This window comes from Mchenga conophoros, linkage group LG11 (assembly GCF_057382185.1).
Source record: "Mchenga conophoros isolate Kocher_MC1m ecotype Shallow Benthic linkage group LG11, M_conophoros_male_GT1.1, whole genome shotgun sequence".
In the NCBI taxonomy this organism is placed as follows: Eukaryota; Metazoa; Chordata; class Actinopteri; order Cichliformes; family Cichlidae; genus Mchenga; species Mchenga conophoros.
In genome coordinates, this window is record NC_140536.1 from 2427783 (window position 1) to 2441932 (window position 14150).

At 40.9% G+C, this 14150-nt stretch overlaps 2 protein-coding genes across 2 annotated transcripts; both read left to right on the forward strand.

Annotated features, from left to right (window-relative positions):
- Nucleotides 1–830: 830 nt before the first annotated feature.
- calhm6 (calcium homeostasis modulator family member 6) lies at nucleotides 831–5326 on the forward strand. The gene is made up of 2 exons (XM_085290510.1): nucleotides 831–1410; nucleotides 3152–5326. The coding sequence occupies exons 1-2, from the start codon at nucleotides 865–867 to the stop codon at nucleotides 3584–3586; spliced, it is 981 nt and encodes a 326-aa protein (XP_085146636.1). The 5' UTR covers nucleotides 831–864; the 3' UTR covers nucleotides 3587–5326.
- A 3744-nt stretch (nucleotides 5327–9070) lies between these two features.
- On the forward strand, nucleotides 9071–13207 carry LOC146563424 (calcium homeostasis modulator protein 5-like). Its single transcript, XM_085290511.1, has 2 exons — nucleotides 9071–9837; nucleotides 10790–13207. Exons 1-2 carry the CDS (start codon nucleotides 9295–9297, stop codon nucleotides 11180–11182), a joined length of 936 nt encoding a protein of 311 aa, XP_085146637.1. The 5' UTR covers nucleotides 9071–9294; the 3' UTR covers nucleotides 11183–13207.
- The last annotated feature ends 943 nt before the right edge of the window (nucleotides 13208–14150 follow it).

Consider the following 14150-nt stretch of genomic DNA (forward strand, 5'->3'; position numbering starts at 1 on the left):
GCAACCTTCCGATTACAAGGCGAACTCCCAACTCTTGAGCCACGATCGCCCCAAGTTATTGATCAATTGTCTTCTTTCAGCATAAACAAGATGCTATTCAAACCAGTGAGTCGAGATAGAACCGTCTCCTTCCTCCTGTTTCTTCCTGTGCTTCTCATTTCTCCTGTTTTCCTTTGGATTTTGTAAAACCATCACCCCTTCCTCTCTTCCTCCCATTGCTGTCAGGAAAATTGAGGTTCCTGAACTTCAAAGATTCACTCACCGGGCCTAGTTTGTTAGTCAGGTGGCCGCAGGGCTCTCTCTCTCTCAAGTTTGGATTAAAATAGCAAATTCAAAAAGAACATATATTAAGTAAATTAATCAATAAATCAGATTTTTGGAAATGTGATACATTCCCTTTGTACTTTCCTCAATAAAAAGTATAATTCAACTTGTTCTTTATTACTTTCTGCAAAGGTGGAAATGGAATTGCTGTTTAGTAGACTCTCATATGCTGACTGGGATTTCCTTTTAACCAAAAGTAACGTTTGACATTTATGTCCTGTTACAACAGTGCCGGATCTTACAGAGCCTGCTTTGTTTTCACTTTATTTGGTGAAATCTGCTCCAGTGTTTTCTAATCTCTGCTACATAATTTTGCACTTTTGCTGTAACAAAACAAATTTCCCACCTGTGAAACTAATAAAGGTCATCTTATCTTATCTTATCTTTATGCAGGTGTAAACAAGGGGCCCTATAATGCAGGAAGAGCAGTCACTGTCATCTCGTGTGCTATTTTTCAAAGAGGAAGTGGTAGAGGACTCAGCGGTGCAGCTAATGTTGAAGCTGGAAGTGAAACAGACGTTGTTTACGCAGCAGTTGAAGATGGACAAGTTTAAGACTGTTCTGAACATTGCAGGCAAACAGACCAACCTTGGTTTTGGCCTGATAGCTCTGTTGACAGCGGGAGGAGAGCAGATATTCTCTGCAGTGGTATTTAAGTGTCCCTGCAACGAGCTGAACTTTGTCTATGGGATAGTGTTCCTGCTGGTGCCAGCTCTGGCTCTGCTGCTGCTGGGTTACATCCTCAGTAAGAAAACGTGGAAGCTGCTGACGGGTCTGTGCCGGCGTACGGACAAGCTTTTGTGCTGCAAGAAGCTGGTTGCCGCTGGTGTGGTCCTCTGTCAGATCGGCACCTTTGCGCTTGTTGCGCCTTCTACTTGGATAGCTGTAGCTTTACTCAATGGAAACTACTACGAGTGCGCCATGACAGGTACCAATGTGAGCATTTACAACAAACACGTGTGCAGAGATAGGAACTCTGAGATCCAGTGTGAGAAGGAGCTGCACCGGTTCCCGTGTGGGAAAAGCATTAGTGTACCTCAGGCTACGAGAGAAGATGTTCTGCTTAATCTCCGAGCTGAGTCTCAGGTACGTAAAATGCTCTGCTGCTTTCACACTCATGTGAAAGAGTTCTTTAGATCTGTTTGGGTTTTTTATCTACAAACTATCAGCAAACTGAAAGTTATTTGCTCAATAGAACAGCTAGAGATGCCTACGGTGTAAATGCTTTGATTTTCATTGGCATTGTTTATCATATTTTTAATGTTATTATTTGTGTTACTTAATTCTGCAGTGGTTCCCAGTTGTGTTCAGGAGTTAGTTCATGTTCTCTCAGAGCTTTACGCTCCTGTTTATACAATCTGCTATGATCTGCTTTACCATCAAACGTCATTTGACCCAGTGTTTTGTAGGTTTTGGGTTTTTTCTAGTCATTATTTTGAAATTCGATTTGTGGTTTGGTTGGTGTTTTGTGTGTGTGTGTGTTTTGTGTGTGTGTGTGTGTGTGTGCGTGTGTGTGTGTGTGTGTGCGTGTGTGTGTGTGTGTGTGTGTGTGTGCGTGTGTGTGTGTGTGTGTGTGCGTGTGTGTGTGTGTGTGTGTGTGCGTGTGTTAGGGTTAGGGTAAGCGACTAGGGAAAGCATTGTGTCAATTAGGCGTCCCCACAAGGATATAAATACACACGTGTGTGTTTGTTTAGATTTCACTTCTCGTTTTCTCAGCATCATAAACAGCTCATTTTTTGTTGGACGCACCCTGGCATGTCTACATTTGGGTCTTCCACACTAACACTAAGTCTGCATGACTGTGACACTTGCTTACTTGGGTTTAATAGTCAGGGGTGTCCAACTCCAGACCTCGAGGGCCGGTGTCCTGCAGGTTTTAGATCGCACCCTGGGTCAACACACCTGAATCACATGATGAGTTTATTACCAGGCCTCTGGAGAACTTCAGGACATGTTGAGGAGGTCATTTAGCCACTTAAATCAGCTGTTCTCCCATTCTGGGTGAACTCTGCTGTCAACATGTGCTTCCAGCAACATGCAGCTAGGTGATGTAGGGCTGCACAAAAGTGCACCTGGGGTGGGTGAAAATCATCCGTGACCCCCAACCTTCCACCCAAATGGATAGATGGAGGATAACAGTTTGATGATGTTTTCATGGATAAGTCTGGATGGTAATTTGTCTGTATAACAAAGTTTGGATGATCATGGGATGGCTGTAGCCACTTCTTCCACTTAACAGATTGTTTTTGTTCCGATCCCTGGCTGCTCCAATCTGCGTGCCAAATATTCTCGGGCAAGATACTAAACCAAGCGGCTCTCTGATGCTTCCATTAAAGTAAGACAGTACAACAGTAGGTACGTAGGTTGTATATGTTGTGTTCAGCTAGAGGAGAAATGTGCTACAGTAGAACCAGTCAATTCACCATTTCAGCAGGTTGAGACTTTTATTACACGATTAGTCTGGAAGATCATGGTTAAGTTGATACATTCATGGGATAATTAGTCTGATCATCATTTTACTGGATCACATGGTTTGCATGATGAGTTTAGTGGATCATGTTGAGTTCATGAGTGTGTTTTTGTGCTTATCAGTGAATTAAAAGTGTAACAGTATAAACACAATACACATAGAAATGTGATACTGATATTTAATGACAAAATGTACCAGTGTTCTGTTTTCATTTGTAGCCGTTGACCTAAAGAACTTCAGAAACGTTGTTCCCTTGTTATTTTTTTGACTTTCATTTCCTGGTGTGTGACTAAACGGTTAAACTGCTTTTATTACCTCTATTACCTGTTTACTATTTACTATAAATACTGTCCGTAGATTCTCGGTTGGATGCTCATCACTCTCATCATGTTGACAAACCTGGTGCTCACCTGTGTGGCTCGGTGCTCCTCCCCTATTAGCTACCTGCAGCTGCAGTTCTGGAAGGCGTATGTGCATGAGGAGAGCAATCTACTTGATTCCTATACGGCTAAGCACGCCAAAGCGTTTGCTGAGAGAAACCTAAAGACCTTCTTTGAAAAGACACCACCTGAAAATGTCATCACACCATCCAACCGAGACTGGGAGAAGATCTCCTCTCTCTACAAGTTCACCTCCAAAGATACCTACTACAGCACTTTGCACCGATATGTGGAGAACTGCCAGGAGACTGACAACGGGACGATGAGGATGAGTTCAGTCAAGTCAAACGAGTCTGTAGAAGACAACCCAGCTGTTCTTAGTTTTGTAGATGATGGGAGAATGCCACTGTGAGTCACAGACTACCCACATTAAACTGTAAAAGGTGTGAAGTAGAGAAGCTCTAGAAATGCTCTTAACTTCGTAATTTTGAAGAATAAATGAAATATGCATGAAATAATCATTTGTATGCTTAATATTGTAGTTGCATAAAGTGGGACAGTGAAGGATAGTGTGCAGCAACTTTTTATTATTTTGTATTTCCTTTGTCATGTCAGTCTTTAGTTTTTAATTCCATGTTCTGTTTGCAGACTCAGGAGAATCTGTCTGATCCTCCCGAGTCTTTCATCCTGTGTGAAGTTTGTGTGTCTGCATTTACCCCACTGCGTTCCCACAGTACCTCCTATATTCTGTTAATAACCTCTTTGCTTTGACCGTCCTGCAGAAGTTTAAAGAAGAGAAAAAGCAGATGAACTCTACTCTAACACTTTGTATCACTGTAAACATAAAAGGACGGCTGCAAGAAATTTATGTCCTAACTTAGGTAGTAACCAGAAACGTGTTTTTTCCCTAGGCTGCAATCTTCCATGCCGTTCGAGTTGTTGTGGTATGCATCGAGCAGATGTGTAGTTAAATTTCTCAGGAAGTGTACATCAGGTTATGTAGAAGGTTGCAACGCAGAGCTAAATGGGGTTCTGGTGCATAGTTACCCATATGGTAAAGAAATAGAAAAAACTTATAAAAGACTTGCATCAGATGTGGCCTACTTCAAATAGTGAATCATAGAAGGCTTATGTGATCTACTCATGAAAGTGGCCACTTTCATTTATTGTTTTAGTATCCAAAACATACAAGTTTCATTTATATAATTTTTCAAGTTTTCACTCTTGTATGCTTTTCATACAAGATTCACACACGACACATACAAACTTTAGAAGATTTATAGATCTTTTCCATGTGGGTATTCAAGTACAACATGCAGTGAAATGTGACGTTATGATGTAGATCTGATGCAGGAGTTGAATCAATGTGTTACGCTTGTCTCTCCTTAACAACGTGACATCAGATCTCCGTCACATTAAAACTACAACTGCACTGTGGCCATGAAACATTCATCTTTCATGGCCACAGTGTGTTCTGGCACCGTTGTTTTATAGAAGTCGTATGAACGAGAACAGGCAAAGGTTTCCTTTGCACTGATTATTTTGTTGAGAAATGTGGGATTAAAAGTTTACCTCTGATTACAACGGCGAGAGTAAAAGGTCTTAACATCCAGCCTCTTAAGGTTACAGTGACACAACGTGTTTGAACACAGTTTCTCTATATGTGCTTTTACTAATAGTAAATCAGCTTTATTCTTAATCAAAGATATAATCAAAGTAAGTCTAATTAATATGATGGATGAGAAATGCAGTTTGAGTAATTAATATCTGACCTTTTCCTGTGATGGGTTTGTGTTGTATGTGCTTCTGTGGTGGGGTTCGTTGTACCAGTGAGAATCTGAGGGCTGTAGTGCTTGGTCAGAACAATAAACAAATATTCAGAGACAGTATTTTAATATATGATTTAATAAAAGAAATTAAGCTGAGTATATTATGACTGAAAAAAGAAGTTTTGAAGACAAAAAGTGAGTGAAAATGTAACTGAAGTAAAACAGTATTAACTGAGTGAAACATGAAGAATTCATTTGTGACTGAATGTTCATATGTGATGGAATTAACAATAAAAGATGTTAAGTACAACACAGAAGAGAAGGAAATGTAACAAAATGATTTTAAAGCTTGAACTTTGTTGTAAATCCCACATGTGAAACAGTCAGAGAACCGAGGATGGTTGATGGACATCAGCTGAGTCACTGTGAAGAAAACTCATTGAACTTTGTATTTTGTAAATATTGGAGTCCTGGACACACAACTCACACGTCCTTGTGTTGTCACTGTTTGTCTCACCGTAAACTGTCTCGGTACCATCCCAAGTCCTGCAAATGCACGTGAACCAGCTAACTGAAACTGTGATTTATTTCCTGTTGCTGTCAAAGCACAAAGGGTAGTGGCTTAATTTGCAGAAGTTCATGTTTTTACAGGCACTGAAGGACCAAGTGTTTGTTAGTTTGCTACTGAGTGACTGAGCACTCAGGCTCAACGTGTTTATGAAGTCACACAGCATTGATTAGCGGCTGCTAGTCATCAGAAGGATCGTGACCCGTGGGTTTCATAATGCACCTTTGTAGACTGACCTCTGATCCAGTATATATGGAGCTCAGTTATTTATTAGGCACTGAGAGTGTCAGGATGAAGGGGCTGTCTATCCGGTCGTTAAGTGATGACGTGACGAATCCTACTTCCGGGTCTAAAGTAGTCTGCGTTTAATATGGCTTTTGTGTTGTTAACATGTTTAATGTTTTGTATTTTCTTCTATTTGATCTCAAAAAGCTCCTAAAACAGTCAGTGATCCCTGTTGACCTCCCTCGGCTTTTATTACCGCTAATCATTTATTTAAGCTCAGTTTTTAAAACCTTAGGATGTAACTACAGCCCAGCCCATGCAGCAGTATATGAATGACTAACCTCGTATTGTGGATGGATTATCTCAGTTGTTCTCCTGGCTGAAGTTTGGTCCTTTTACAGCATCCTGCCATGCGATTACATTTGTTCCTGACCACCGAGAACACTCACGTTAACTTTTATCCAGTGGAAAAAAAGTTAGCTTGTTTATATTATGCTAACATAGCTGTGTCGCTAGCGGTCACGTAGCACATCATTATATACCAGCTAGCCAAACTTCAGTAACCCTACAAACGTCACTGCTGTTTAGTTTTCTGTCTTCATTTATGTTGGAAGTGATAGCAGAGCTGTACGTTTGAATTTGTTTCCAAAACCCCGCAGTCAGGACATGCTATATTGTATTTAGATAGAAGCTAGCGAGCTAACTCCCTGCTAACTTCTAACTCCGTTAAATGTCATAAATTCCGTTTTCATGGATGCCTGGATGTTAAACTCAATTGTTACACCTGGTAGAGCAGAACGCTGATCATTTTATTAAAGATGAAAGACTTTAGACAGTTTTTCAACTCTCAGTAATGCCATAGTGATCGTTTGATATATGGACCTGCAGCGGAGTTTAGGCCCAGACACGGCTAGTGACGTCAGACTGAACGACCGGATACCATGTACCAATTAGAAGATACTCCCTCTACTCGGATTCACACAGATCAGTTTACATTTATTGACACATTGTTTGAAAGAAGATGAATTCAGCAGCAACTGAAAGAGAAATCTTTTAGATGGATGTTCTGACACCCCCACTATACTCACAAACATCCTGTGCAACCTTCTCTGAATAAAGTTGAAAATAAGCATGAAACTGAATCGGAAAAGATAAGAATACAGATGAATACAAGTTCAATAGTTCAATTGGGAACATTTTAAAGTTTGAATAGTTCCTGCAGCTGAAAGTATGTGGAAGTACTCAGAGTTGGAGGTCGATTAGGTCGCATGTGGCTTTAAACATTCTTTCTATCCAAATACACAAAAGATTGCTTTAAAAAGTTTAATGTTTTAGGAAACTTATAAATAAGAAGCTGAATGATGGTTTTTCTGGAGTTTCCTATATTACCAGATATATTTGCTCGTCTTCTTTCTTTGCATATGAATCCATGGCTTTAATATGATGTCGTCCTACTCTCTGCAGCTATAACAGCTTCAACTCTTCTGGGAAGGCTTCCCACAAGGTGTAGGAGTGTGTCTATGGGAATTTTTCACCGTCTTCCTGAACTGCATTTGTGAGGTCAAATACTGATGTTGGATGAGACTGTGTGGCTCGCAGTCTCTATTCTGTCTCATCCCAAAGGTATTTCAAAGTGTTGAGGCCAGAACACTGTGCACACCAGTCAACGTCTTCCACACCAGGCTCACTCATTCATGTCTTTAACAGGCAACAGGAGGGGGATATTCCCAGACTTTCCCAATTTTGTGGGAACTTTGTGTGATATTGTCCAAAGTTTCTTGGTATGTTGAACCGTTAGGAGTTCCTTTCATTGCAACTAAGGGCCTGCACCCAAATCCTGAAAAAGACCCCACATCATACTTCACCCTGCACCAAACTTTACACTGGTGGCACAATGAAGTCAGACAAGTACTCCCAGCAGCTCCCAGACACGATTGGATTAGTCTGATTTGTCACTCTACAAAACTTCCACTGCTCTACAGTCAAGTGCTTTACACCGCTGCGTCCTGCGCATCGCATTATCGGTGATGTGATGCAGCTCGGCCATGGAAACTTCTTCCATCAAGCAATCATCAAGCCACATGAGGTTTGGAGGTCTGTAGGGACTGACTCTGCACACTATGGGTGTCACCATCCACTGAACCCCAATGTGTGATGATACGTGGCCTACCTTTGTGGCCCACATGCCTGTGTGCTTGATTTTATACATCTGTGTATAAAAGGGATTAGAACACCTGAATTCAATGATTTGGATGGGTGAGTAATATAATGTATGTAATGTATGCTTTTGCTCACACTGGGTGCTGCCTGCAATCTCAAAGTAGGTGGATCTGAACATTTTCTACTATTTCAGTAGTCCCCAAAAATGAATGAAAACCTAAATATTTTAAAACCTACAGTCAGGGAAATAATTATTATAAATAACTAGTAAAGAAAGGACCAGTCTATAACTTGAGTGGTAGGTTTATTTGAACAGTGAAAGACGGAACAATGAGCAAAAAAATCCAGAGTTATGAATTAATTTGCATTTTCATGAATTATACCTTTATAAACAAGCTTCACAGAGTAAAATAGAACCGAATGAGAGGGCACTTCATAGCTTGACTAAAACAGATCAGTGATGTAAATGAAACCTAATGAGAAACCTGCACTGGGCTAATGTTTGTATGCAGAATGCCTACAGGCTAGCAAGGGTCACACCACTCTGACACCACATTTCCTGTCTGCACAGACAGATCACACCTTGGTTTACTTGATGGGTTTCATGTTTAATTCACATCACTGACAAAGATGTAGACATACGAACATCAGTCCAGGGCAGGTTTTTCATCTGACACTTAGTTAACACTCATTTTCGAAACACAAATGTGAGCTGTAGGAACTGCTGATGTGTTTTACACATGAACAGATTTGTCAGAGTGCAGCATTAATGCACTGCAAGCTTCAGTCCTGTGGGACAGGAACAGACACACCACATAGATGTTTGCACTTCCCCAGCACGCTAAGCGCTGACTGTCTCTCTGCTACAGACGCCGCTGGTGTGCGCTCTAATAATCTGCTCTTGTGTTGCTGTTGTGTACTGTGTGTCTTCCCACTTTGCATGTTCTGTCATGTTTTTGCTCCTCAGATAGTTTCAGGTTACAGTCTGGATTGCATAATAGTTAAAAGACAACCAGAGTAACTGAACTAACAGGATTTTTCTCCATGACTGACTCACCTATGCTGGTGCTGGGGTTGGGGGAGGGGGGGAGTAAAGAGGGATGGTAAAAGAGAAGAAAGCAGAGTTGAACTTTTTCACCTTTCTTTTTAGTATCGACTCTTCTCTGGAGATGGAATAGATATGGTAATAAAAGGGGAAGTGGTTGGGAGGAAGTGCAGCCTCACTGAAGGAGGGGCCTGCAGAGAAGACAGAATGCCAAAGGGAGGGGCACATCCAGGCTTGGCAGATGAGTTTGGTCTGGCTGTGGAAAACAGCACAAAGGAAGTGACTCCACACTGACACTTGGCTCTTTCACTTTTAGCTCTCTGCTGTTCCACTCGGATTTATTGGCCGACATCATGGATAACTTCCAGAGTATCTTGCGTTTCCTCGTGAATCAGAAAACCACAATTGGCTACAGTTTCATGGCTCTGCTGACTATAGGCGGGGAACGAATTTTCTCCATGGTCTCCTTTCAGTGTCCCTGCAACCACGACCAGAACTTTGCTTATGGCGTGACATTTCTGCTGGGACCAGCTGCAGTGCTGCTGATCTTTGGTATTTTCTCCAGTACCCGCTTTTGGAAGCTCTACACTGGGTGCTGCCTCAATCCCACGAAGCTTTGCCCCCGTGGAAACTGTTTCGGCTGTCTTAGGGTGTTCCTGAGTATTTTCACCGGGGCCTGTGTGGCTCCTATAATGTGGCTCTGTGTGGCTCTGCTCAATGGAACCTTTTATGAGTGTGCTGTTAGTGGTCTTGATGATAGTCTGGTGGTCGATCTCTTCTGCAAAAACAAGACATTGAAGTGTCGTGAGGAGCTGGCCCGGGTGCCCTGCGACCGCTCTAAACTGTCTAGCGAGGAGCGCATGGAGCTGCTGCTGATGTTCAGGGCTCAGTCTCAGGTAAGATTTCATAGTGATGTCGGGAGGGCGACTGGGATCCAACATTACAGACTTTCACACAAATTTGAAGTATGGGGTTCGATTGATCAGTATTTTGCTGTTTGTCTGTTATGGTTGTTGTGAGTGTAGTGGGGTTTCTAGTTTAAACAGCAGGCCATCACTGAAAAGGCACAAAGACTGATCATTTGTGTTAGACCATTATGTTAACAATGAAAAACTATCCTCTAACTCAGGGCTGGGCCACTCCAGGCCTCGAGGGCCGGTGTAGGTTTTAGACCTAACCCTGGGTCAGCACACCTGAATCACACGATGGGTTCATTAGCAGGCCTCTGAAGAACTTCAGGACATGTCGAGGAGGTCATTTAGCCATTTAAAGCAGCTGACACATCTAAAACCTGCAGGACACCGGCCCCCGAGGCCTGGAGTTGCCTACGCCTGCTCTAACTAAAGACTTACTGACCGATTTGTTCATTTATTTAATTTTGCTTCACTTAAAATAGTGTCTAGCTGCCAGACAACTTTTAGTAATTGAATATTGGTCCTTTATGGAAGTGCAGTCCTGAATTGCTGTTGCTGTGGTTCTTCATGTTGCATGTCTAAATAATGAAATCAAACTAATACATTTTACTTCCAGCTTTTTCATGTTTGCGTGCTCTGACTGCCAAACGCTTCAGGCTGTTCTCTTTACGTTCAAAGGAAGTATGAAGAACATAACTATTTAAATACTGCATCACTGCCAAAAACAAACAAAAAACTGGGGCCTTCTTAGAAATCTAAGAGACTGAATTACTCTAGTAATTGAGGTTTGTGCTTCCAGGTATCTCAGTGTGATGTATTCAGGTGTTACACAGTCTGAAGGTGTCAGTTATCCCCCAACTCTCCTTTCCACCTTCTGAATTCTCTGCCGTCCCTAAAGACAGTCTGAAACTGACAGCATCATTTGTTTCTGCAGATTCTGGGCTGGTGCATTATCATTATTGGCGCTTTTGTAGGCCTTCTGGGTACCTGCTACAAAAACTGTCGCTCCCAAGTCAGCTACCTGCAGCTTAAATTTTGGAAAAGCTACATAGACAAAGAAAAGGAGCGGTTTGATGCCCTTGCTATAGAGTATGCCACCAAACTGGCTGAGAGAAACCTGGAGAGTTTCTTTGAGAACAAGGCACCCGATCCATTCCCGTTTCCCAACCACAAAGCCTGGGAGGAGATCTCTGCATACTACACGTTTTCCAGGAGCGAGCAGTATTACAGCACCCTGCAGAGGTATGTGGAGAAAGCGGAAAACAGGAACCTTCCACCAGAGAAGAGACCCGTCATGGATGTAGAGCACGAAACAGAGATGAACTAAACAGCATTTTATCTGGAAAACAGTTATTCCGATGTTCAGGGAAGTGATAAATAATGAATACACTGCATTGTGATTGTTCCTACTCAGCACTGATTTTATTGACAGTGCAAGTCTGACTCAGGAAAAAGCCTCCACAGCTGTCTCTTTATAACAACGCTGCCCCCAGTGGTTTAACCAAAGAATGAGCACATGAAGAGCATAACCACTTTGAAACCAAACACACCCACTGATGCTGCCTACCTCTTTTAGACTTCATGCTTTTGAGACCTTTCATAAATGACACTGCTGGGTAAAATGTCTCACTTTACATTTTCAGAGTAACTTGATTTAAACACAAAAAACAGCCGTGTGCCATTTGAACACTGACAATAACAGCTGTAAATATAGTGTATTGTTATAACAGAGGGTAATCTGTAAGTGAGAGGAAAAGAAGAGGGCCACAGGAGGTTTTTGGATGCGGTAAAGGATTCCTGTGCAGGCTGTAGGCAGACCAACCCTAACAAGAGCTGCTGAATGAAGTATTGCACTAAACTGCAACAACAGCCCTCTGAAGACACTTGCACTGCAAAGATCCTAGTCTGAGGTGTCCCCAGCTTCAGAGTTGCTCTCCCAGACCACAGCAGTGCTCTGTGCTCCACAGAAGCTCTCCATCATGGATCTCAGAAATAGATCCTGCTCATGCCTTCTTGTGTGCAGCCTCTGTTGGTCTCATAGCTCAGCTTGTTGTCAGTTGTTCTCTGGCACCACGTCCATGACAGACGTGGACCTTTCACCGTCATCCACGAGCGCTCTGTACGCCTCCTCCGTCACCTCAGTGACACACGTTTTGTTTTATTCAGTTTATGTTGATCATGTAAAAAATAACCAAACAAATTTCCCACGTGTTGGACCAATTAAGGTTCACCTTATCTTATCAATATACTTGTATGAAAAACAAGAAAAAAATCAAATAAAACTATACACTACAAAAGAAAAAACTGTACAAAATGAAGCAAACTAACATATCGCACCTTTCCTGATTGAGTTTACAAATCCAAACAAGAGTGGGAATAAGTGCATGCTTCTCTAACACCACCTCTTCTCCTTAAGTCATCTCTAATTATTTATGCAGCTTCTTGTTGTTATAAACTTAAATAATAATAACAAACATACTCCAAATTGCATAGAATATAGTTCGTACATTAGCTTGTTCCTACAAGTCATTCACAAAACAGATGTTAATGAAAAATTCTGAATATGCACAGAAACTAAATAAATGAGACATTTACTGAAATTCAGCATCTTTATGTCACGTGAAGACTTTTTTAAACTGCTTCAGCTGTTGCACAGTTTCACTCCATGCACTGAAACACAAACATTTTTCCAACATTTAGCATGCAGATACATAACTTCCTACTTTCAGGAAAAAAAAAAACTTTGAGTATTTCCTGATTTATTATTTTTCAGTCTGAATTACATTTGTGCTCTCTGCAATTTCACTAGATCTGCATATTTCACAACTTCAGGCTGTAAAAAGAGTAAATTTGAGGGAATCTGTATAACCTGCATTGTAATGATTATAAATTTTGTCTTTCACAAAATTGTCCTTTACAGATTGATCACGCTTGTCTTTTTAGCATTAGCGCTTCTGAAGAGCATTCTGTACCTTTGCTCAGGTGTGCAAAGAGTCCTGGCCTCTGTTACTCTGTTACATTCTCAAAAAGAAATAAAGTACTAGACTTGAAACCACCACGAGCCTGGAAGATCATACACACAACTGAAGAGTCAACACGTTCTCATCCCAAGGCGCAACATGCCAACAAGAAGAATTGTTTTTGTGAACACTATGCTCAGTGTTTTAAAATGTTTGACACGTGTGATGTGATGTTACACATATATATGAGAGATTTTCATAAAACTTTTTATTAGTATGTTATGCTTTGAAAATCTGTTTTTCTTACAGTGTGTAATTTTTCTAAATAAAAACTTTGTTCATTGTGTTTATGCCTGATCATGTAATGTTAATAAATAAAATATTTAATCTGGTATTTGTGTATTTTGTGGATAATGATTAAAAATTAGTCCCATGACACTGATGAGCACAGAGGCTAGCAGCCCTGACCCGAGTCTGCATGTATCACGGGGAAGCAGCAGTGGACTCCTCTGTCACAGGGGCATTTATTCTGTGTTACTGATCCAATGAAACAGGAAGAGCTCGTGTTACAGCACATTCCTGCCATCCTGTGATCTCTTTTGGCATATTCTCCTAATATCTCAGAGTTATTTCATAGCTAACAAAGTTTATTTTAGATCATGTTTTTAAATCAGGTTGTGATCTTAGAAACAGCTTCATAGCACGGATTTTAGAGTCATGTGCACATATTGTAGCACTTTATATTGTAAAGCACTGCAAAATCTAATTAGTTCCCAGAACTCAAAGACTAAGTAGAGCGTACTTAAGATGACTGTTAGGACAACTTATTCATTGCACGTATGCCGTCCTAAGAATAACTGGATGTTTCCGACTGTGCAGTACTGATGATTTACCCGCTGACAAACGTTAACGTTCTACTAAATTAAAAAGCAATTTGTTTTTTTGTTTTTGTTTTTTAAACCACATTTCGTTTTGTCATCCTTGACATTTCTAGTACAACACTTATATTAATATAACACTGAATGCAAATGTGAACCTTTAAGAATAATTAACAACACTTCTTGTAGTGGAGTTAAAATCAGCCCAACTCTTATTTTCAAATGTAATAAAGTATAACAGCCAACATACTGGACACTGTTCTGCTGAACAATTACCATCATCAGTCTCAGATTTAATTATTCTGAAACGAAGTTTAGGCCCACCACAACTTTGTTTTGTAGTTACATTACTGATATAATCAAAGTGAAATGTATTTATTGTTCAGTCTCTAGTTTAAACAACACATTGTTTTGCATTCAAACACAGAGGCTGGTATGATGTAATATTGTAAGGATG

Coding starts and splice junctions, on each gene's coding strand:
- calhm6 (XM_085290510.1), top strand. CDS start 865: ATGGACAAGTTTAAGACTGTTCTGAACATTGCAGGCAAACAGACCAAC. Junction 1,411..3,151: donor ATCTCCGAGCTGAGTCTCAG/GTACGTAAAATG, acceptor TACTGTCCGTAG/ATTCTCGGTTGGATGCTCAT.
- LOC146563424 (XM_085290511.1), top strand. CDS start 9,295: ATGGATAACTTCCAGAGTATCTTGCGTTTCCTCGTGAATCAGAAAACC. Junction 9,838..10,789: donor TGTTCAGGGCTCAGTCTCAG/GTAAGATTTCAT, acceptor TTGTTTCTGCAG/ATTCTGGGCTGGTGCATTAT.